Source organism: Telmatherina bonti (assembly GCF_933228915.1).
Source record: "Telmatherina bonti genome assembly, chromosome: 2".
NCBI classification, from domain to species: domain Eukaryota; kingdom Metazoa; phylum Chordata; class Actinopteri; order Atheriniformes; family Telmatherinidae; genus Telmatherina; species Telmatherina bonti.
Genome location: NC_136620.1, coordinates 36,428,446 through 36,454,137, shown reverse-complemented (window position 1 = coordinate 36,454,137; position 25,692 = coordinate 36,428,446). Strand labels below are relative to the sequence as shown.

The 25,692-nt window shown below is 37.5% G+C and overlaps 1 protein-coding gene across 1 annotated transcript in view; it reads right to left on the bottom strand.

Moving 5' to 3' along the window:
* Nucleotides 1-25,692, bottom strand: part of LOC306766691 (serine/threonine-protein kinase BRSK2-like) — a gene marked incomplete at both ends in the record, with an annotated part of 172,027 nt that overhangs the window by 41,532 nt on the left and 104,803 nt on the right. Inside the window, 2 exons of the mRNA XM_079254508.1 lie at nucleotides 12,962-13,102; nucleotides 15,963-16,048. Of these exons, the coding sequence (XP_079110634.1) occupies nucleotides 12,962-13,102; nucleotides 15,963-16,048 (227 nt within the window). The remainder of the gene's footprint in view (nucleotides 1-12,961; nucleotides 13,103-15,962; nucleotides 16,049-25,692) is intronic.

The window sequence follows — 25,692 nt, the reverse complement described above, 5'->3', positions numbered from 1 at the left end:
AACATGCTCAAGGACCATGAATGTGAAACAATGCCTGAAAAGGGCATCTTAAGGGTTAAGTAAGTATGCAGTATAAGCATCCTTCTACTTCCATCGGGTTAGCAGTGTCTTACATAAAATTGTGCAAGATCCCCGATAACTGCTGTACTTTAGAACAACTTCTCAAACCATGATGAGAAAAGCAACATTTAAGCTGAATCTTATTTGTTGTAAGTTTTATATAAAATTACTGTCAGATACAAAGATGAAACCTACGACATAACTATGTCCAACACTTAAGAAGACTGGCCCACAAAAGAGAAAAGGGTGATAGGATGTTTAGGGAGTGTCAGCACCAAGTGGAAAAACTGCATCTGGATGTTTTATTGGTAATCAAAATCCTTGTATCTGTAACACGACTTAAAACCGCCCTGAAACATTACCCTGCACTTTACTACAGTAATCTTCTGCAGAAAATGGGCCTTGTAGCAGTAATATCTTATATTTTATGTGGTACTGTGCACAGTTGAACAAATTCAAAAGCTCCAATAAGCTTGAATGTAACAGCATGGGGGAAATGAGAAATGCCTTTATATATACTTTCTGCTTTTACTGCTGCTCTCTGCAGGGAATAAAGCAAAGTGAATGATAGTACTATGTTTATCCCACATGGAATAAAATAAAGAAAAAGTAAAAACATAAAATCTTAACATGTACTAAAAGAGGGACCCTATTCAAGGCTAAGTTTCTCCATCCATCATGTTAAAAACAAACAGTAATATGTACTACCACGGTCTCGGTCTGTGGCACCAGCCTCACAGTTCACTGTGCACATAACACTTGCAATGTTTCATTGTAACACAGAGCGAGCATGTGTTTCTACAAACTTAGCAAGCGATATGAGAAAGATTCATACCCGAGGGATTTGTTAGCATGGTACTTGCAAACTAAAAAAGATATTTTAATTGCTTGTGATCATTTGCACATATTTTGCTGATGTGTCCTGTTTTACAGAAGCTTGTAATGACTCTTTCCTCTGAGACTAAACATCCCAATAATACCCCCAGCATGTTTATGGCGATAAGGAAAATATACTGTTCCCATGGTGACACATTTGACACGCAACATGTTTTAATATTGCCTCTTGTTAACTCTGCTATTGCACTCAGATATGTGGCACTAATTAGCTGCACTAAAAACACTTAAAACCAACAACGGTGGCTGAAATGCAGCTTTTGGACATTTAAACGCCCTGGAAACAGAACACCTGGTTTTTTTTTGGTTATGTGGAGCACTAAAACTATGCAACATCATCACTGTCATCTTCGAGTAGGTTTTCTAACGTCATCGTTAAAAGCTGAAATGAAACTACTGAGCCTCAAGCAGATCTGCATCATCCTCATCCTTCTATCTTTTCCTTTTTGCTCTCAAACTTTTTGGGGCTTCTGCTGACCCAGTTAGAAAGAAACCAAGCACATTCACTTAGCCAAAAAGGAAAAGATTAAAAAAAGACCCTTAGGGTAACATTTTAACACATTAGCAAAAGAGGACAGTACTCTGACTACTGACTTGGATGTGGTAAGCACAACTATTCATTAGCCCATGGGGCTAATTATGTATCAGTAATAATGAGAGATGAACACGCTAAAATGGTCATTGTGTTGCTTTGAGAAATGGAGCTCCATTTAACTGCTTTTCTTGAGTTTGTGTCTTTTTTTCTTTCCAGTATCCAAGAGTTTTCTTCCCAACAAACAAAAGATCAATTTTTGGCAATAGCTTACATCAACACCAGCCCATGAGACACAGTTTAATTGCTATAGTTTCCATCCAAGTCTTTCTAATCTTAATATATCTATCCATATAGGAAAAATCTAACACTGACAATGCAGGGAGGTATGGAGAAAATGCAGACAGACTACCAAGCAGAGGTTGATGCCATTGTAATGCTTTCCAAATACCTACCACTGTATTTAAATTCAGGTAGAGTGTGTGCATAAATATGCTGTTATCCCTCGCTGTTGCAACTACACAGCAACCATACATGGCGTGCACCTTAAACAGTAGCAAATGTTAAATGCCAAGTGTCAAAAAGGAACCTGCAAATGAAATATGTGCTTAAACATGCAGCACTGTGTTTTACACCAATTCTGCAGGTATAGACAACGGCGCTGTAAAGATCAGCCTTGTCAGTAAAAAAGAAAGAACATGAAATTTTGCTCACTTTTTAAGTGGTTTATAAAGCGTTATTAATGCTTTGGCTTTACATTAGCAAGAACTAATGCTCATGTTGTAAACATTGCATCAGATGCTCCAACATTGAAAATATTTCAAACCAAACTTGGTGAAACAAGCAGCCTTGTTCCAAGTATAGGAGGCAGCAAACGTCTTGGCACCGAGTTTCTTTGTGCGCTTCAAACAATGGTGACTGGAAATAGGAGCTTTTGGCTGCAACTCCATTTTGCACCCACACACATAAAATATGTTGAACAATGGTGTCTTTTACTGAAATGACTTAGAGGGGAAAAAAAAGAGAAGACTTTAAAGAAAATGATGCAACTGACTAATTAACTGTTTTTATTTACAATATGTACATTAGCAGAGCAATAAAAATGAAGTAATTTACTTTTAGTAACATTTTTTCTTTTATCATTTTACAGGAACATTCTTTTGAAGAAAGCACTGTGCCCTTTAATTTGTCACATTACATGTTTTTGTTTTTTGTTTTTTTTTAATCATAGAAAAACTTCACATGGTATTTTTAACTTTCAGAGATTATGATGAAATATTTCACATTTGATCCCAAAATAATAATGAAAAGTTGTGTATAGAGCTGTACTTAATGTCTACTTACAATGATTCCCTACACACATCAGCAGTTGCCTCTAATCTGTCTAGAATTTAAACAGGATTAATCATAAGAGGCAATCAAACAGTTTTTCCTTACAACAGTCACCTCACCAGAGCCTGCTTGTGAAAGCATTCCTTGTGCCATCGGTGGCACTCCCATTTATTCCTCTGGATTTCTGAGCAACACTGTGGTATTAATGCATTGTTGCATATGATGCAGTAACTAAAAAGTGGGATTACAATGACAGCTAGACTGTAAAAAACAAACTGTTTGCTTTGTTGTGCCAAAGCTGTGTGCGCAACCCAGCATTTTCTCTAAATCCAGAGGAGTTTGACAGGGGATGATGGGATGAGCAACAGACCTTCAAAGCAGAATACACAAACAAGCTGGCAGGAAAGCATTGGAGGGCAGGAGCAGCACAGATAGTAAAAACCTACAACCACATCATCTATCTAATACCTGGTACCAGTGATGCTAAATTACTCTGTAAATACTCATCCATCCTTAAAGGCACAAAGTGAGATCAGGGCTCCTAATCATTCAGATAGATCTTGTCATATTAACTCTGATTTGTCCACACACTCTGGTGTTGACAGTAGTTTTTCTTCTCCAAAGGCAGTTTTCTATGTGACCATTAACATTCCTCCCTTTTACTATAACCATCCCAGTACAACCAGGACATTTGCTATAAATTAAGCACCATGAACTGACCTTTTACTTTAAAATTTCCTTCAAATCAGTTCACTCTAACAACCTCTTTTACTGTCAATCCCTTCTCAACATAAATGTCTTGTATGACACCAGTACTTTCACTGGCAGTGTATAAAATATTTAATTTAAAAAAATCTTCAAGCTGATACTTTCTATGTCCAAAGATGGTATATTTTAGAAAAAAAAAAACAAAAACCTTCTGTCAGAGTTTGATAAAATCAAAGCATAACCAAAGCTATCCTAAAGTGTGGCCAGATATCACACTTTGTGCAGGATAGTCCTGCCTTTCTAATTCTTTTCACACGTTCCACAAAACGGGGTGCTGTCCTGCATTGTTACGACCAGTCTTCACTTTTGTGCAGGAAAAAAACAAAACAAAACTGGCTTTCACTAATTGTGTGTGGCAAAATATTTGACGGCTGTCACATCACACCGCCTGTTGATTTGAGTTACACTCTTGTCAATCAAACTAGGAGGTGGGACTTAATGCACATCTAGGATGCACCGGTGTACCCACTAACGAAAATAAATAAATAAATAAACCGATCAATGATGGAGGACATGGAGACAACTGCAGCGAAGAAGAAAAGAAAGTGTTGTTACAACTAGGAAGACTAGGAAAGCATAAATTCCTGGGTTAAACCTGTTCGAGGAGAATGTGAGAGTGTTTGTCAAAGTAATTTTTCCATCACACGGCGGGGAAAATGACGTGAAATGGCACAAAAATACTTAGCCTCAAAAAACGCTACTCAGAGGAGGCTTTATAATAACAGATTTGTTATGTTTGGTCAGTAATTTTATTACCAAAGAGCAGATAACTTTGTCATGGCAGAGTGGAATCTCACATTGTCCCACATTTTCAGTCTTTGTCCCACATTTGGTGAGAGAAGATCTGGTCACCCTACTCCTAACTGTGCTTCTTCCTTAAAAATAGAGGCAGGATGAGAGTTAAATATTTCACACTGAGTTTAAGGTTCAGATTTCATGAAACCCACAGATATGAAAGTGATCGCTCATTTATCCATCCATCCATCCGTCTCTAATCGTCTTTATATCCATCCATCAACTATACATAAAACTAAAAACAAAGGAATGCATAAATAAATATATAAATGACAAAATGCAGAGACAAAATTTCCTCCTCAGACTAGCAGTATGATATCAACTGAGCACAGAAATAATTTAGATCACCTCTGCAGGTGTTTAGCAGCCATCAGCCGTAGTGTTGACAAGTTTTCTCCTGGCAGCCAGTCAGTCATCAGGAGACTCCTGCTAAACCATTAAAAGCTACAAGTTTGGGCTTCTATTGACAGAGAACTTAGAGAAAATGAAACATAAACTGAATAAAATAATTTAAAGATGAAAACAGATTTTCATAAGAAGGCATGAAATGTAGGTAAATTTAAGCTAAATATAGCAGAAAACTGAGTGAGAAGCCAAGGCTAAAACTAGTCAAAGCTGTCTTAATAATGCAGACACTGATACTATTCTATAATGTAAACTGAAACTGCTAAAAAAATAAAATAAAAAAAAAAGACCAAAAAAAAAAAAAAAAAAAGAGACAAAAATAACTACAGTTTCTGAACTAAAATTTGAACATGTTTATTTCTGCTGTCGAATTGGGCTTGATAACAGGAGAGTCAATCGGCATGGACTTGCTTCTGGAGCCAGCTTCCACATCCACCTTATTTTTTCAACCTGGAAATTGCAGCTGGGTTTAATGTTGTCTGCAATTTTCCTCTTTTTGGAACAAAAAAGGTAGAACGCCATGATGTAAAAGAAACCTAACAAGGCTTCAAACAATAAATCTCCATGTATAAAATGTGATGGAAACATGGCATTTGTAATTGTCTCATGAAATAATGTGAGGATTGTTTCATTTCCATTTATCTGCACACACATCTGCCACTATTTTTTATCTCTTCAGAGTTTCTGTGACATGCCGCATGGTTCCATTGATGCATGTGGCTCTCTAAGCCCACTGACAGAGAGCAATAACGGAGCTAATGTGTGGGAGAGACAGGAGAAAGGAGAAAGGTGGTTATGGATGATGTGTGTGATTATGTCCCTGCGTGGGTTTAATGCGACTTCTGGAACAGGTGTTTTAGTACACATGTAGGTAGCGGCAGTAATGTGCAAATCACAGTATCGGGGATAAGGGCAAGCATGGGCATGTATGATTAAACAACAAGTTTATCAGGACATGGTTCTGCTTTTAGGTGCAAATCTATGGCAGATTGGGTTGGATGGTTGGAATCAGAAAGAAATGAGGAAATGAGGCGGACAGGAGAAAAGCCAAAAAAAACTGAAAAACAATCATAAGAAAGAGAACAGACAGGGTTCAACATATGTGTGTAAATTATGTGTGTGAAGGACGTCTTGCAATTAAAAGTTATCCAAAATTTTTATTAAAGACAACTTGGCTAAATGTTTTACCTAGAACTGTGTGAGCTTGGTGCAAAACTAAAGAAAGGACCTTTTAACACACTTTTTGTACACACAGTAATGTGACCTTGGCAGACAGACTTGGTCAGCTGCCGGACAATTAGCCAATCAGAATTGCACGGCACTTCCTTGATTACAGAGGGATGTGTCGGATGGGAACAGAAATTCAGCTGCGGAGGGATTTACATTTGTAAACAGTGAATTAATGCTGACTATGCCTCCTTCCATGTTTCCCCTTTTAGCTTAAGTGCATGTAAACCTTTAGCAACGCTGGTTGTATTGCACACATTTGCTTTGCTGCAATATAGATTCAATAAATTGCTTCTTGTCTGTTAAACACAACTGCTTCTAGGCAGCAGGGACATTTTCAATACTAAACAAGCAATATGGAGAGATTATAATTATTGTTCTGGATGCTGGATGACTTTTTAGAAGAGTCAAGATGCAGTGTATAATGTCCATAAACACAGAATTAAATCATGTTTAATTTAAAACCATTATTTGTTCAAAAGGCTTCCAAAAATGTTGTAAAATGTTCCATTTCCACTTTTTCAGCGCTTCTTCTTATTTTTACTGCCGCAAACTTCCCTGGCAAGCTCTTTTACATCTAATCAAGCTGCTTGCCAGTTAGACCACTGTCAGTCAAAAGTTTGGACACAGCTACCCATTCCAAATGAACATTTTGGTGATGCTGTATTCTAGGAGGGGATTTATTTTGAGTTTCCTAGTCTGCAATTCCACCTGTCCAGAAGTTTTTCAAAGCTGTTCCTGGCATCGAATTTAAATGAGTGCAAATGTAGTTTTGCAACGAGAGGAAGGGTAACTCTGAGGGGACCTGCAGACATATTTAATAAGGAAGACATGCATCACACATGTAGAATTGTGAACTGAATACAACAACGAGAATATTTTTTTTACCAATTTAGCTTGCAACTATCTAATACAAGTAATCGTGGTTGGTGTTTCTTTTTCAAATATTTTATTCAGTGTAAAAAAAACTTGTTTAAATTCTGTATCAATATTCCTTTAAAAATAGAAGCACTGAAAACCGGGACTGCCGGTAGAAGTCTGAGCCTGCATGACGGTGAAAAAAATAAAGATAGTAAATACACAGATATTGTTACATGGCATGTTTGTATCTTTAACTGTCTGCAAATATTGACCAACATTGGTTCAAAAAAAATCAAATAAGCTACTTATAAAGTATTGAAGAAACAGAGTTTTATTTTGAAGCAATGTGTCTGGTGGGTGTTTGCAATAATAGCCTACTGTCATGCTGACTTCTCTTGAGTGTGTAAAACATGTGCGCTTGGTTAAATGTCAAGACTGACAAGTTGTTGTTATTGGAAATCCTCAGGTGTACATAAAAATGAAATGTCTTCAATATAGTGATTACATCTTTGAAGCATCCACTCTGTTATTGTGAAACTTAACAACAGAAGGGTCTGACGCAGCTCTGCAGCCCCGCACTCCACTGATCTGAACGTCTAAACTGAAAAACTGAAGGAGAAATTTTAACTGAACTTGCTAAAATATTACATGTTTTTTTCCTCTTTTCTAGCTTCTAACAACGCTGTCAAGCCAGAGACAAGGTGTGTGTGGAGAAACAGAGGGGAAGAGACGCCATCACTTGGTCATTGATTCCAATATTAAACACACAACTATAATTTTCCTTCCCTGCTTCGGAATTCATTATACATTTTTTGTAACGATGGATCATTTCCTGTCTCAGTTACTACCCCTTGTGACTTTTCTCCATCCATACAAAAAGACAACAAATCTGAATCAGAGTGGAGTCAGAATCAGGCGCAGGAAACACTGAGTCATAACAATCTTTTCTCTCTCCATTCTTTTTCAGTCACATACAGACTTGAATCCATCTGGCCCAAGAGAGATATTTGGGGAAAGAACGTGGGCGGAGGACAGAGGCATGATGCAATGAAAAGAAGCAAAAATGGGAGGTGAGCTCAAAGGGGTGGTTGAGGAGCATGTGTGACATCCCCCCCCCCCCCCCCCCAAACAAACATGCTCAACCCTGCATGGTGAGTCAGAGAGAGAGAGAGAGAAGCACTTCTAATGGCCTATGCAGGTCTCCTGCACTGATGAGCAGAAATGATCACTAAAAACCTTTCTTTCTCTCGCACTCGTTTTTTTCCCTCTTTTTTTGAGGGCATGCTGGGATCTCATTAGTGGGGATGCAAGAGAGGTGAGAAGGGTTGTGTCTGTCTGTCTGTTTGCCCTTAATTGAGGTTGGGAGGAGGGGGAGCCGGTGAAGCAACTATAAAAAATAATCCTCATGATAAATTTACAAGGTATCATTCTCTAAGAGCGTTAGTGAAGGGATTTGAAAGGCAAAGACAGGAAGACGGCACCAAAATGAAACAGGACAGATAAATGTGCTCGTGAATCTTGCTACAAAAGAGTCGTGATAATCTATGTAGGTCCATGCTCTCAGTTTAAAGTCACAGATGCTTTCCTCTAATTGGCCTAATCTGTTCCTCTCAGAGTTATTATCAGGCATTATTTACACAAACTGATGAGACTGTAAGATTTCTAGTGTTTATTCATTTAAGTTGGACACTTTTGCTATATTTTTCATGGCAACCAGTTATCTCGATTTTTTTTTTCCTCTCTCAGAAATCCACACTGAGTCCATTAACCAGTTGTTCAACAGTTCAAACATCAAATGAACTTAACGGTATCATCGCAGGATTGACTGGTAAATTGTAATACTGATGCAACAACAAGCAGGTTGTATGTAACGGCTCTCATGGTAGCTATGTTTTTTAATAGCAACTATAAACATGAAACTGCTGATCTATAAAGCAGACATGAATAGAAAATATCACTAAATATGGAAATGAAGCTTTACCATTACATGACAAATCTCCATTTTCTGCAGAGTTTATTCACTACTATCAAGATGTCTTTTAAATGAACCATTATTTAACCAGATTCAAATGCCATTGAGATCAATATCTCTTCTGAAAGGGGGGGTCTGATGACGACAACAGCACATGCCATGAAAAAAGAAAAGAAAACTAAGATTATAAGACAATGCATTGAAGGGAAGAAACAAAAAAGATAAAAGATAAAACTGATCCTCCACAGTTGATCATTAGGAGCTGACTGACTGGAAACCAGTTTGAGTAGTAAAAGTTCTTTAATGCCAATAATTCTCTTAATTTTGCTGGTGAATATTCCAGTATGGGATGTGATCACCAAAGTAACAAAAATAAAAAAATCATGTTATGTTTGTGACAAAATTCTTCTAATTGAGGCAAATAAAGTTGTTGTATTGATCTGACCTTTGCTATTTGTTTTCTACACTAGTATTTTGTAAGATCTTATTTTTGTCAAATAGAAAACTGAATTTTGGAAATTTGGTTAGCTGGCACATAGAAAGCATGGGTTATGGTGCGTTTGATTTGTACTCGGAAGTCAGAGTTTGAGTTCCCTGTCAGAAATATAACAAGAACACCCGTCAAAGTCGAATACCTGACTCAGAAATCGGGGAATACTGACAGATTTAAGCCCTGTTTACACTTTTCCAAACACGACCTGATAAAACTTTTTCTTTGCGTTATTGAAGAAAGTTGCATTGACACAACAGACGAATGAAAACTATCTTCACGATAGGAGAAGAAAACGTGAATATGAGGAAAACGTGAATATGACCAAAAAAGATGTGGCACACATACCAGACTCTAGTGGGCAGTGAAACTTTGCAAAGACACATCCGGCCTGCACCAACAATGTTCATCGACAATTATTCCAACAGCAACATGTCCTCCAAGGTCCTGTCCGGAGGTCTTTTAGGAACCCCCACTTGTACAGAGATGCAGTTATTATCTTGTAAAAGTAACTGATGCATCTGCATGGAATAAAGAGTGTACCAGAAACCGGTCTTGCTTCAACAGATCACATAAATTAAGAAGATGCAGCAGCACAAACATGACATGGAGGTCCACAGTGGCATTGCTTTTCACAGGTTAAGCAGGGTGCACAGGGCACAGGGGCTCAAGTGGAACTGGAGTCCGGACCGGACTCGCCTTGCGTTGCAAGAAAACTTCACCCTGTTAAAGCTTTGTAGTTTCCTCCACTCAAAACTCTGTCACCATGAAAATGAGAAGCCAGAATGCACCAAAGTTTTTGTATTTTAATGTCTCAGCCTTTTTGGTGTAAACAGGGCTTGAATATGTTGCCCCTCTAAATCCCTAACCAGGTGTACTTCTGCATCTGTCATACACACCATCTCTTTCTCTGCACTCTCACCAGCGGGTACAAGTCAGACTGACGTTGACTCTTGTCTTATCTCTTGTATTTCTGTTCCTCACATCCTACCATAATGTCTCTGAGGCTTCGTTGCTGAACTAACCACAGTGCCAGTCAAAATGACCTGTGTGTTGATATCCATTTGCTAGCATTTGATTCTGTACCATAAAGAAACAGGAAGTTTCTCAGCCTTACTTCAATATTGAGCTGCAGCCAAGGTAAAAATTGGGTACATTTCTTACAGCGTTTTACAGTTCCTGTGCTCTACTCCAGCAAAGTTATAACCCAGTGCTAAAGGAATCCAGTCCTGTCTTCTGCTGGAGAATGGGATTAACCAACAATCTGTAAGTTTTTCTTCTGTGTTTTTATCATTTCTTTAAGTTCTGAAAACTATTTTTTCCACAAGGAGCGCACTCTCTGGAGAGGAAAACAAAGTCTCTATGCTTGGGGATCACAAATTTATATGTACACTATACCCATACACACACACACATACACAGAAAATACACAAAGAGCACTCTAATTTAGTCCCTACTGACATGTTTGACTTTTGAAGTATATTTGTTACCTCTGGTCTACTAACTGGTAAACACTTAATTTACCCCCTGAGGCAAAACACAGTCTTTCTGATAGCTACCAAAATAGAAAGTGATAAGAAAAGTGGTGGCATCAGTGTTGAAAGCAGAACAAAACAACAAACAAACATCTTGTCAGATGTATGAACTTATCAAATTATCACTAGAACTGTGATTTTTTTTTTAGTGAAGCAACCACTTAAATCCTACATAAAAACACACAAGACTGTACAGATTCAGTAACAGGCTCTGTGCACGGTGAGATACAAAAGTATTTGATACTTTTTGACACTCATTAGCACTTTACAAAGTAAACTATATGAAATATTCTTAATTCTGTAATATCCATACAAATCATTGGTTTGGATGCTAAGCAGCACTGACTGCAAATTGAAGATTCACATCAGTAGGAATCTGGATCTTTTCAGAATTCATTAATGTGGAGCTCATTACTTATTCAGAGGTGTATGACCACTAAATTGACTGTTATGCCTCCTGGGTATGATTGTTTATTGGTGTTTTTTCCTTTTTGATAGAAATTATGTTTTTTATGGATTGGAGAAAATGAATGTGGCTTTTAGAGCCTAAAGATCTCACATATTAGATTCACTTTAGTTTCTTTTGTGAAAACTGTTTGTGATCGTGCCTTATTGTAAAGGGATAGTGTTCTTTAGCAGACATTTAGTTCACTGCTCTACACTTCACTTTGTTTTTTCAAGTTTAATAAATACATGATTAAAATGTAATAATAATAATGTATTTAAACCATTGATTCCTGTACTTTTTTATGTTTTTTTTTATTTTTTCTTACTGTGCCTTTTTCCATCACATGCCCATAATGAAATGAGTAAATCTCTGCAATCAGAAGGTCTATTTAATTACTTTTGGAGCAACATAAATTTGTTAAGATGTGTAAATATCGGCATATGTTACTGGTTATAAGATATCAAGAACACACATACTACAGCACAAATACAAAATGTTTCAGACTCGCCTGATAACACTTTCAGGATAAATATGAAATTCTGCAGCTGTAGCTCATAACTGATAGCAAATCACTGCAAAACGAAACCATTATTTCTGCATAGTCCAACTTGCGTAAATGGAAGCAGAACAAAATTACACAGGTTTTACTAGAGACATTTCAGATCAGGTCTCCAAAACGGCAATTTTGGCACAATTTGGCAGCATCTGTTCTCAGTCACCTAAATGGGGGACCCCAGTTTAAAAACTGAGGCAAAAATATTGTGGTAATGACGGTAACAAATTTAGGTAGTTAATCGCGCTAACATTTTTAATGTGCACACCTCTTGATAAGAGCCATGCATCAGTAATTTCTCGGTAACAACGGTGGGACCTCTGTAATGTAAACACTAGGAGAACGAGGGAGGGGCGACTTATATCGACATGTGATAACATCTCGTTCAAGCAGGATGTTGTAATGGGCTGGATGGGATGCTGATGACGCTACCCTTCCTTTCTGCTCTTCATGATGCTTTGTTCATTAGATTTATTAAATTTTTATGTTAAAGGTAAAACAGAAAGAAAAACTGTTCCATTGTAGAGTTCTGTGGTTTTTTCTAACATTAAATAAATGCTATTAAACTTTTAATTTGTACCTGCTGGAGGATATTTTGTGTGACCAAACATGACCAAAATCAACTTCTCGCTACAACCAAATTTGGATATTTGAAATAGCTCCATGTTGTTTCTGGAGACCTGATAATAAAAATCTTAACATAAAAGTTAAAAAATGAGTGGCCTCAACTTTCTGTTGATAAAATACAGTAAAAAAATGAACATATTTCAGGAAAATTAATCCTTATAATTCATTTGTAAGCTGTGATTAACCTCAAGTAAAACTAATAACATCTTGTTACAAAACTTTTCTAATCACACTTTTTATAAATGATCAATTAAAGAAAGGAAGACAAAAACAATCTAATTTGCCCTGATTAGTGTTAAAACCGTTTTACCTTTAACATAAAAATGTAATAAATCTAATGAACAAAGCATCATGAAGAGCAGAAAGGAAAGATAGTGTCATCAGCATCCCATCCAGCCCATTCCAACATCCTGGTAGCTGCAGACCAAACATATATTTTTGTTCAATAATTGTTTGACTTACCATATGGAATGACTGTGGCAGAAATCCAAGGCAGACATGATTTGTCTGAAGAACTTCCTGGCCTCTTTAGGCGTTAACCTGCCTTTCTTCACCAAGTAGTCAAACAGTTCCCCACCAGAAACGTGTTCTAGCACAAGGTACCTGAGAAATGCAGAGCAAGACAAGGAAAACGGTCAAACCTCAGAAGTCTTTCATAACTAATGTGATTTGGGAAATGGGATTCCTATAAAGCTGCAACACAAAGAAAACAACCATAATCAAAGACAGCAGTGGGAATAAACAATATCATGTTGACCGTTTAGTCTTTACTTTGTTCCCACTGACAATGTAGCCACATAGTCACATCTATGTTTGAGCCATAATGTATATTTTTATTTCTCTTAATGGAGGACCAGATAAATGATTTAGTTTAAATAATGAGAAAAAAAAACGGACTTTTTGGGGAAATTCCCAGAGATATGAGAAATATTTGGAGCTTGTGAATTGGTCAGAATAGCATTTGTTTGGGGATTTAGTTTAATCAAACACAAGAAAGGAAAAAAATTACTTAATGCCATTTTCCTATTCTATATTAATATATTATTTTGCCCAACCCCCTTCTATTAATTTCCCATTGGAAGCACATACACAGTATGATTCTTGTCATCCCATCACACGCGTTTGCCTGCCTGGTAGCCTTTGAGTTTTTGTGGGTGGACTTTTAGAGGGACAGTCTGTTATCCTGGCCGTGCAGTATGACGACGCTCTGAGGCTCCAAGGGGGACAGGAAGAAGATAAATCTCAAGCCTAGAGCTGTATCCCTGCCTGTGGACTGCTCATATATCCAGTACAAAAACTCCTTCCATCTTAACTAGAACAAATTGAAATCCAGAGAGGCTGTAAAATACTTTTTCCTCTTTGCTCCATGTGAAAACATGGGCATACATCCATCTCTTTAGCTTTATTAAGTAACATATGGTGCTGCAAACTGTGTTGGCCAAAGAGTGCAGGCTCGCTAAAGCTCCAGAAAGCTGGCTACAGTAAAATGTCAGGAGCTTTGGTGCGTATAACTACTCCAGATATAAGTCAGTAAACATGCACAACTTACAGACAAACTTGAGCTCCAGGCAGAAGCTTTTGTGTATTAATGGGATTTTAATGGATGCAGCTGTATTTTAGCTGTTAATTTATAGTTTTTCCTTATAAATAAAAATTTGGTGGATCTCATTTCCTTTTTTTTTAAAGAAACAATTATAATTTTTCCTCTTCAGGAGACTTTTTCAGTTTAGTTCAGTCTTCTGTCAAGTTGAAGTTTACATCCACAAATGCCGAGCTGTTACATTCTCCCAAAAAATGATTAAATGAAATCATGTGTGACAGCGTTGGCACTCTCAGTTGCTCAAACAGCATGTGCGCTCCATCCAGTTGGATTTTTTTATGCGTTTCCTCAATTTCAGTTGTAATAAAAATAAAACATCTCTAAAATGTGTTTGACAAACTTCAGCATGGAGCCTCAGTATGATAAATAGTTTGGTGTTGAAATATAATGGGGGAATTTAATCCATCACTGTGCTTCAGAAGTGGCTCATTTTGAAGGAGAAGCTGTGAGATGTAGCAGCAGTGTAGAGCTGGAATAACAAACACTAAGCATGAAAAGTTTGGAATGTTTTAGACCAAATTCTCTCTGTTGCAGTACATCTTGCATTGCTTGCTTTTATTTCTTCATATCTTAAAAAAAAAGAAAAAAAAAAGTTTCACTACTTTCCTACTTAAACCAGTTTGCGCAAATAATTATATAAATGCTCAATTAATATAGTAGAAATGTCTGAAACAAATAAAAACAACAAAATAAAAAACAAGTACACACATACCGGTAACTAACAATCTTCAGACTACACAGCACTTTTGTTCTTTATGGCAATTTTTAATACTCTGAGGCATAATTTATATCAACACGGCGATATGACTGTTAATTTATTTGTAAAAATGAAATATTCATCAATAAATTTTTGATGAGCTAGGTATCAAATTCACTCCGCTTCTCCCTGACTTTGTGTACACACAGACCACGCCAGTTTAAACAGCTTGGGGTTGGATCTGTGCCAGCTAAATAATAAATCTTTAAAGCTCTGGGACTGCTAGCTCCAAACATGCTGTATGTCTATCAATTACTGGCTTTAGATTGGAGATATCGGAGTAAAGAATCTGAACCACATTAAGAGCAAAATCACATCAGCGCTACGAGTGGATTCCAGTCTCTTGTCACGCAAACGTACAGCAATTTGTCTTCTGATGACCAGCTGTCAAAACTGAAGAAGCAATGAGTACAAAATGGGATTTTAATAATCCAATTAGGAGATGAATCAGAATATTCTACTTTTCCTATCATCTTAAAGGATAGTTGTATACAGTGCAGCATGCCCAATCCCATTTGGTTTGCAAGCTCAAGATGAAAAGTAACCGAATTTAGTCGACAAATAGTCTTCTGTAAACCAAGAGGTCTACTAAACAACTAATGGGACTGTCACTCACCACTGCTGAAGTTAGCTTATAGAATCATGTGTGTCTGCATCTGTTTGTGCACACAGCTGCTGCAGTAGACGCTCCATGGCTAATGTTTCTTAATGCAGCAGTACTGCCGCTGATAAGCGCGCCGTAGTGTTTACATTACAGAGACTTCCTCTGGTTATTAGGTGTCCCCTGGCATCCATGACCAAATTAAGTTCTCTATATTAATGAAGCATCCAACCCTCTAAGGCAATCATTGTTACCCTGGAATCATAATACACAGAGATTATAACATTTTCAAATCCACTCTGGCATTTACAAAAAAAATCATTTTTATAATGATATCAGTGAAAACCAAGTTACAATACAGAGATTTGTGGGTGCAGCGTATTAATAGATTCATAGATTTTCAGTACAGTTGTGAATATGACAAAGTATTCACAACTGGAGTGAGTGCAAATATTTAATTTATGCAGTAATTCATAGCAGACCACGAGGGACTACTGATACTTACAAGTATTTTTTATTTTCGTAGACGTCGTGAAGCTTTAAAACATGTGGGTGTTCTATGAGCTTCAGGATAGCTATTTCCCGCTCCACCTGTAGAAGAGATTCATACACAGAGACAGATGGAGGAAGAAAAGGGAGAAGAAAACAATTTGATTAAAGCACCATCAGATCATTTTATTTCAACATCCTTGTTAATAGTGATCCTAAGTTACCTTTAAAAAAAGAAAAAACTGTAACCTTCACTTAAATGTTGCTAAACTGAAGTACCATGCAGGCAAAAAGAAAATTCTGTCAATGGGAATAGACTAATACGTCTTTTTCTGAGGCTACCAGTGAGGGTCCTTTTAGGAGCTACAGCACAACAGAAGCAGCGCAGCTGAAGAGCAAAAGGTAAATCTGTGAAGTGTGCAAAATGTGCAGCACTTTATGTAAAAGGACAGAGATTCTGTGAGTTCAGACCACACAGTAAGCATTGCTGTTGGGGTTAAAGAATACAGTTTCCTTAAAAAAAAAAAAAAAAAAAAAAGAAATTTGAAGACTGAGTCTTTTAATCAAACCATTTTCTTGATGTTAACTTGATTTTATAACCAACATGAAGATGAATAACCAGCTAGAGTCAAACAGTGGGTTAAACTGGACCATTCGGGCACATCAACAGCTCCAGATGTGCCTTTTCATCTGTATGTGTAAAATATTGATTTTACACTAAAACACTACAGTCTCCAGCACTAGGAAGCAGGATTAGAGGCTTTTCGAGGTAACTTTAGGTTCAGCTCGGGATTCTCAGAATCACAACGCTAGTCCATCTACCAGGCTGTATCACTATGGTTACACGTGTTCAACAGAAACTATATGTTAACTATATGGTAAAAGGATCTTCCACCTCTCTGATCAGTCCTCTAACAATTTTTTTTTTTTTTTTTTGAAGGGGATCCCTACATGCTGGAGTCAAAATCCAGCAGTGATGTTTGACTTTCACTAGAAAGTGTCTTACTGACAGATACATGTCAAACAGGAAGGAATGCTATTCTATTCTATTCTATTCTATTCTACAGTCATTTAGCAGACATTTTTATCCAAAGTAACTTACATGAGTGAGAACAACACAAGCACGAAATCAAACAGTAGAAGACATTGTAGGAAGGTTTTTGTGGACTGTCAGGTCACACAGGTCCTTACATGAAGTGCTACAGGCTTTTTTTGTTTGTTCTTTCTTTTTGTTGTTGTTGTTGTTTACTCCCTTCCCACCCCATAATATCACCTATGTTATGATACAAAAAATTAATAACATAATGTTTGTTGTAAAGAACTGGGCTAAGTACTCCAACTTTCCAACAAATACAGCTATACTAAGTGTTGCAGTGCTCCTTGAAGAGCTGAGTCTTTAGCTTGCTCTTAAAAGTAGACAGGAACTCTGCAGAACAGACAGAGTTGGGCATGTTGTTCCACCATTGTGGTACAACAGAGGAAAAGAGTCTGGCTAGTGATTTAGTCCCACGTTGTGGTGGTAACACCAAGCGTCTTTCACTGGTGGAACGTAGCAGTCGAGTGGGAGTGTAGGTCTGGATTAGAGAGTGAAGGCTTTAACTATCTAAAAAAGAAACTGACTCTAAAATGCATATTTGTTGACAGATCCAGTTTTTTACTAACATATTTTAACATTATTCATTAAAAATCACAGAAATTTCCTATATAGTAGAACACACAGCTGTGAAAAGCAGCGCCATATAAAATCAGTGAAGTATTTATATCCACATCGGCCTAATAACATATTAAAGACCAATTAAAAATTAGAAAAAATAATCATTTTAGAGACTTAATGAGAGAAAATTAACTTAAAAAAAACAGATTGGTTTCATGTTAATTTTTATAAAATATGACATGTCATAATACAACTGCTGCATGTAACACAAAAATAAACTGTGTTTTCGTGATATTTCAGTCACACTGATCAGATTTTTATATTCTCACAGGCAGCAGTCCTTTTCTTTTTTATTTTCAGCCATACTTTCCGCTTTGTTTGCAGAAGCTGTGATGCTTTCCGGCTAGCTTCATACCACCAACCGTTATGATTTTATAAGTTTAGTCATGTTACTAAAGATCAGCTCTACAGGCCTCCGAACAACCATGTGGTTGGATTTAGATATGATCCCAAGTTGAGGGAAAACACTTTTTGTACACTTTGAAACCAGTGGGAACTAAATTTCACCATAATCAAGCTGATCAGTTTGGACTTGTGTCCGCATCTCCAGAGATTGTTGTCAGCATGAACAGCAGACACGGAATATCAGCAGAGAAACTCTTCTGACAGAAGCCACTGCTGATTCTCCACACCATGGGCTCCTGCTCTCCTCGCAGTTATCTGCTCACCCTTCTCCAACCACATTTCTCGTCCATCTCCACTTCCACCCTGGGTGTCAAACTTTTACTGACAAGGATGTAGATGAAAGAGCCATGTGAGTTAAAAGCTTCTCTGTCTGAACGCAGCCTCATCACAGTCACTTTCAGCGTGCCCGTGACAGCCTTCACATTGCTTTAATGTCAGGCTCGGTGTGTCTGGGCTTCATGAACATTCCTGTTGAATAAAGTCAAAACTATGATTTGTTAGTTAACTACGTTTCTGTTAAACTCCCACAAAGCTGTGTTATTGACTGGGTACAATCAGGTCTCTCCCTTTAAATTAATCATCTACATTGTTTTCATTTCAAAGCATCTTTTGTCTGTAATCGTCTGTCTGCTCAAATTATCACCGCAATTTATGTCAACACACCATTCCTAATTATTCTCTGACAAATAAAAACATGCTCATCCTTGGCTCTAATCAAAGGCAACATGTTGGAAAAGCAGATGATTAAAAACTCCTGAAGATCCATCTGCAGGCTGCAAGGCTTCAAGTTCCAGCCCCTCATGAATGCACATAAATAAAGCACCAGAAATGGGAAAATAGGAAGAACTGATCCGTAGAACTCACTTAGCAGTTATTATACATCCCAGAACTCAGTATATATTAGTACTACTATAACTAGGAAAAGCAGAGAGCAGTTGCATGTGTGTGACAGCTTGAGAACAGCTATTTTTACGGCAATTTAACATCAATGTACGATTGCTCCAATTATGTTGTTGAAGCTTGAAATTGTTATAAAGGTCTATATTTATGTGAAAAAAATAAATAGCATGGAAGTAAATGTCAAAATGTCTTTGGTTCTTTGCTTTCACACTGATTAATCTGGTCTCTCATAAAAAAAAAAAAAGCTAACTATCAAATAATTTTATTTGGCATATTATAAGCAGATGGATATGTAATATTTTGTAGATATGGCTGTAAGTATATGTATGTATGTAGTATATCTGTGTGGATGTGTTCATATGAATGGAGGTATATGGAAATGTGTGTGCAAGTGTAAATATGTGAATGTAAATACAGATAGTAAACTGAATCAGTATGTTGTGACGTGCAGCGACAGAATGGAAAACTAGATGAGTAGAAAAGGGTGGGAATACCAAATAAGTGTTCACTTCTTCCCACTCCTTTTTCAAACTCCTTTTATCTCACAAATTTATTTAATTATCAAATTGATGAGGAATTATTATCATTATTGTTATTAATATGAATATTTGTGATCATTATTATATTCTTAATTAGTATGTATATGTATGTATATACGTATGTGTACGTACATATGTACATATGTATGTATAGGTATGTACGTTTTTTTTTTTCTTTTCTTGTTTTCTTTCATTCATTTCATTATTTTCTTTCCATGTTCGAAATAAAATAAAATAACTATATTGTGTAGTACAGTGTGCTCAGACAACTCAAGTTACACACCCACATACTGCAAGTGACAGACAGACCCTCTGACCTATCATACATTCAGCCTACTAAATAAAAAAATGCAGCATGGTGCCAATTCTGTCTTGAAAGAAGTTAGAAGATAAAACAAGAATAAAGATATAAAGCAAGGAGCACAGCTTGTCTAAAAAGGTAAAGTGTTAAAAGCACAATTAACACTATCATGGAGAATCAATGAAGGAAAAACTGGGCTTATCAGGGCTAATCCAGGCACTAATGACTTCTACCACTAATGAGTTCTACCATACTACTTTCTCACCTTAGGCTGAGGTGTAGTGTTAAGAAAAAGCCTGCAGTGGTGGGCTAGCAGTGGGACTCCCTGCAAAGAGACTAATGCTACGGGTCTCAGGGAGAGATGAGCTGCTGAAATGCCACAGATCCAGCACCTGACTTCATAAGCTTCCTCAAAGGGATTCATCTTTGTTAATTGAAAAAAGAGAAATGTGGCTTAAAGGGAAGACTTACCAGTAAAACTGCCTGCTTATTATGAGACTAGCCGTTGATTACCACACACAAGAAGATCCTGCTCCTTGTTCTTTCCAGTAATAATAACACAACAGTTTACTTAGGAAGCTGATGAATAGCAGTTGAAATAAATGTTTTCACATGCGCATCTGACTTGCTTTTGTCTGCAGCAGAAATCTCAGTTTGCAATCCGTTGCTGAACAGTCGAAGCACCTTCAGAAAAGAAGAACAGCAGCAGTAAACTGGTCTCACACTACTTATCAAAGCATCAAAGAAAAAACGTAGAGTTTCCAGGTGGTCGCATTCTGTCTTGGCCTGACTCCTGAATATGGCACACGCTCTCTCATTAAGTTTCACATCTGTGATTGTGGACAGGTCCATCCAGTTGCCTCATCTCCACTGCCCTTCATCAAGCCTTTATTAACAGGAGCTTGGACATCGGTCACAGAGAGACGCACACACACACACACACACGAACAGGTGGTCGGATCGCACCTTCTCTTTTTTACCCTTGTTGTTTTTTCCACAACCTCTTGCGTTTGGCCACTATTTGGATCTGATTGTTTTCCTCCAAACTAAACAGAATTGTAAATTCAGAATTACTCAGGCAAGGCATATGCTGTTGTGTGAATGAGTTGGCTGCAGTATTTATTCAACCCACTGTTTCTATTCTTTATTCATCTGTCATATCCATCATATCCTGAGCATCCTAACACAATAAGTTGAAACGGCTTGCAGTAGTATTTACTCCAGCTATGCTGGCACATATATAAAAAGTTTTCTGAAGTTAAGAAATTAATATCATTGATAAATACTAGAACTCATTTCAATTAAAGAGCACTATTTCTCCTCAAGCTGTAATTTATGGCACATAAATTACAGCTTGACTCTGCACAAGCTGCAGAGTATGTGGAAGTAAACAAAGAAAAGAAACAACAAGAAATGGGTCTGAAAACACAAGTAGTTCTGCAGTTTGGGCTATCTTACACTAGCTCACATTACTGATATATAAATGCACAATGAATATATTACAACATGTTACACCATACCACATAATCATACACCATATTATGGTTGCTTGTTTTCTTTTGATTGTTGTCTTTGTTTGTCTGACATGTTCGAATAGTATAATACTGTAGTATTATAAAGTAGACCTGCAAAAGTACTTTAATGTTCCCAGACTTTAAACAAGCTCATGTCTGGAAATATGCCAAACGTTACAGGTACTCCTATTTCGACTGTGATTTGCAGGTGCATGTGATATAATATTAAAGGCAAGAAAGAGGGTCTATGAAGACTGGCAATAGATAGACGAGGCAATAACTTGAAGCTGTTTCAAATTCAGAGGATGGGAGCAAGTTTAGCATAGTTCCATCAGCTGGCTATTGATTCTTTAAATTACAACCCTGGACCTGAATGGATGAGCAAACTAATGACTGCCGACATCACTGTGGTTAACAGTCCAGAGATGGAGGACAGAGGATTAGAGACAGCCAGGCAACAACAAAGACACAAAGCGATTAGATTGATGTCATACATGTCGCAGAGCGACCTCACACAGAAACCAGCCCAAAATCTCAAAGGGGAAAATATTAGATCAGAGGCTCTTGTCATCTCTCACTCACCACTTATTGCACCTTGTGCCATGTCTCCCGCCTTTCCCTCTTTTTCTCTCATGCACACAGAAGGAAAACACAGACATTTCTGTCACCTCCCGCAGGCATGCAAGTGAATGGTCCCTTGATGCTGAGATCTGAGGATCAAAGTCAACAGGGCAGCCATGTGTGTCAGATAAAAAAACACGGGTGGCTATGCCAACATGGAGGCCTCAGCGCAGGCAGGAACTGCTGGTTGGAAAATAAAAAATAATAAACATAAAAACAAACAAAAAAAAAAGAGACAGAGGGGCAGAAAACAGAAAAATGTAGAAGGGTAAAGGACAAAGTCAGCTCCAACTTGATCCACCTACTCCAAAACCACTGAGGTTTTTCAGCCTTTGTGCAGTTAATTTACACAGCAGTGAAAGGAGCCCTCTTTTTTTTTTTCTTTTTTTTTTTTTCTTTTTTTTTTTTTTTAGCAGTGTCCTGCTCCTAACAGACAGGTAAGACAATCAGGCAACAACCAAAGGATGTAAATCATGAGACAGCTGCACCTCTGGGCTTTTATGAATGCCTCCAACGGCTTTATATATTCATGGGAAATTATCTTAACAGTTAAACAAAATTACATCCAAATCCAAACATGTTTGTATGTTTGGGAATTAGTTCATTTAAAGCAATTTCTACTAACTAACTCCTCGATTATTTAAATGTCATTCAATCATCATCTTCCTCCAGATCATACTAATAGAGCCAATCTTCATCCTGTGCTTTACTTTGCTCCAATCTTTACTTGAAGCATCTGAAGAGGTTTCATTTATTTTTGTTTCTATCTGATCTGCTATGAATTAAAAGTAAAAAGAAAATGTAGAACAGAAATTGAACCTTGCATCAGCATAAGACTTGAAAACTAGACTTGTAAAAAAAAAAAAAAAAAAAGAGAGAAAACATATGGGTGAAGGAGAAGTAACATGGATGGGGGTGACACCTGGAGAGAAGTAGATGAGGGTCCAACTGCAAGTGAGCAGACGGAGAGGAGACAGCCCAGTTTGGCTACTGGCTCCACGACAAGAATCAGTCAGCCTGTCATCCATTCATACTTGTGACATGTGGACACATTAACTGCATGCATCATACACACACGCCACTGATCATGGCAAGCCATGAGCCACCTCCATTCATCCATCCATATGTCGGTCAGTGAGCCAGTAGGACAGAATTGGCATTTTCTGCCAGTTACGAGGGGGGGCAGTCCAAGTGTGCACATGCATATATCTGTGTGTGTGCCTGCACGGTATAAAGTTTAGTAGCTGCACACTACTGTATGTCAGGTTGGTGAAAGCCAGGAGGGAAGGACATCATTTTCAAGGGCAAATACACTTAATCTACTCCTTACAGCTATGTAGAAAGACATCAGTCACAAAGATTCATGCTGCACCTCTACTTGGTGTGCAGGGCACGACCACCAGCTTCAATATGACATTGACGTGTTTCTGAGAGAACCTGCTTATCCAAAATTGGTTTAGGAATTTACAAAGACAAGCTCGGCGTAATGGATTTAACAGTGTTTGGTTTAGATGAGGAGTATGCAGGGGGAACTGTGTTATCTCTCACAACTGAGAGCAAAACAATACGAAATATAAAAATCATATTTGTACGATTCTATCCTTGTCAGAGTTGTTCAACTGCAAAAATAAATAAGTAAAATAAGAAAAGACATAACATATTCATCTCTCACTGCTTATCATTTTGCCCTCCACCTTGGGTAACTCCTCTCAAAAACACAACCAGCATGCATACACACACAAACACACAGATACACAGCAGGGTTTTCTGAAAATGACTTTATAAGTCATCGTTTGTGCAGAGAAGCTGAATTCCCTACATGGGGAGGGGGGGTTGATCAATACCAGAGACATGTAAATCAATCTGGACATAGTCTCCTAGCTAGTTAATCCTTATCCTTTATACATTTATCATTCTTTGAAATGGCACTCATTACCTCTTCTCACCCAAGACCAATCCCAGTACTCCCCTTCATCTTTTTTTCTCCTATACCTCATTTACTTCCTGTTTCTCTCATTCCATCTTTCTAATCATGTCTGTGATATGTTTCTGTTCTGTTGACAGATCCATCATAATGACACTTAAAGCCATGGCAGGCCACATCATTTCCCACTAACAGACATGTCCCTGGATGACCTTGGTCCTAATAAAGTCTCACAACAGGTCTTCCACACCCTGAAGTCGATGTAAAGATAAACCTTTTTAAACCTACAACATGGGCGTATAGCTGGGGTTGGGTCAGGCTGAACCAGCGTGTTTGTGTTTGAGTATATGAGTGGCTGTATGGGGTGTTTTTTGATGCTTTATGTTTTGTTTTTTGTTTTTTTTATGAGTGATTTATCAGTGACAGGCAGTGGATCCTTTTGGCAGTCGTGTTTTCTGTGTTTGAAGTCTCTATCAAGTCGTCCATGTTGCCACTGGTTGCCAGAGGAGAGGATTGGGAAGGTGACCTTTGATTGTGAGCACATGTGAGGTGTGGAGTAATGAATTAATTTTCACAGACATAGGGAGTGAACACAATGATTAGATCTGAAGGTCATCTATATCAGTTACAAGAGTGTAAATTTAATAACTTACAATAGTGTGTATTTGCATGCGAGACTGACAGAATTGTTTTGACAGAGCAGCACAGATTAAACTGGAGTTAAAATGCCATATAGTGTGGTGAAAAGATACATATATAGTTAAGAAGTGAATATTCATCTCAATATTAGTATAAGTAATCAGAATACACATATTTTAATGTAGACACTGAGCAGTGAAGGAGTAATGACAACCACCTTGTAATTGAGGAAGACAGTGAGTAAGTGACCATCTAATTAACTTAACATATGAATAAATAACTTATTCACTGACACACCAGCTACAGACAGACAGGCGAGTCAATACCGGAACAACAGATGATCAATAGGTAAAACCGGTCAACTGAATCAGCTCAAATTAGCTCAAAACTTTGGAAATGTAGTTATATTAACTTCTGCAGGTTTAATTAGGACTTACACCAAGTCAACAATACATGAAAAGCACTCTCTTTTGCTATGTGAATAGTGTATATGAATACTTTATGAAAAAACATGCAGGTAAATCAGCAGTGGTTGACTAAATGTGTGCATGCAACGTGATCACAGTATGCGAGACAGTAAAGAAACAGAAAAGTGAACGTCTTTGTGAGACTGTTAGCAAAATAGCAATAAGCAAACAAGCCTCACAGGGATGAAGATGAAGAAACAGGTGAAGTTAAAAGCATATTGCTTTAGATCTTCGACACACTGACTGCACAAGCCCAAATATTCATTATAACAAGGCAAGAACTCATTAAACTGGCCAAGTAAGGGCCAATTTCCACATTTATTTGCAACAGCTATGAGTTGAAATTTCAAGCCTGGCAGATAAAAAATTTGCCTGAGCGAAATGTTTTTGGAGAACTGAGTTATCCAAGATATTATAAAATACACTGGATGCAGAAGGTATCTTGATCGTATCTTTGTAAAAAAAAAAAAAAAAAAGAAAATAAGTTGATGATTCATTTTTTCTGTGTGAATTTAGGTTTGCAAACCACTGGGTGAAACCTGGGTCTCCAAAATGAAAGTATCATAGTCATACAAACAACCCCCCCCCCATCATCCCTCAGTATTACAACAGCTGGTACGTCGCCAAAAGACACCTTGTGTGAATTTTGAAAGCTTTACACAGTGTTCACTAAACAGTCCTATTTGGCATCCTGGGATTGACACCAGGTAGGAACATCATGT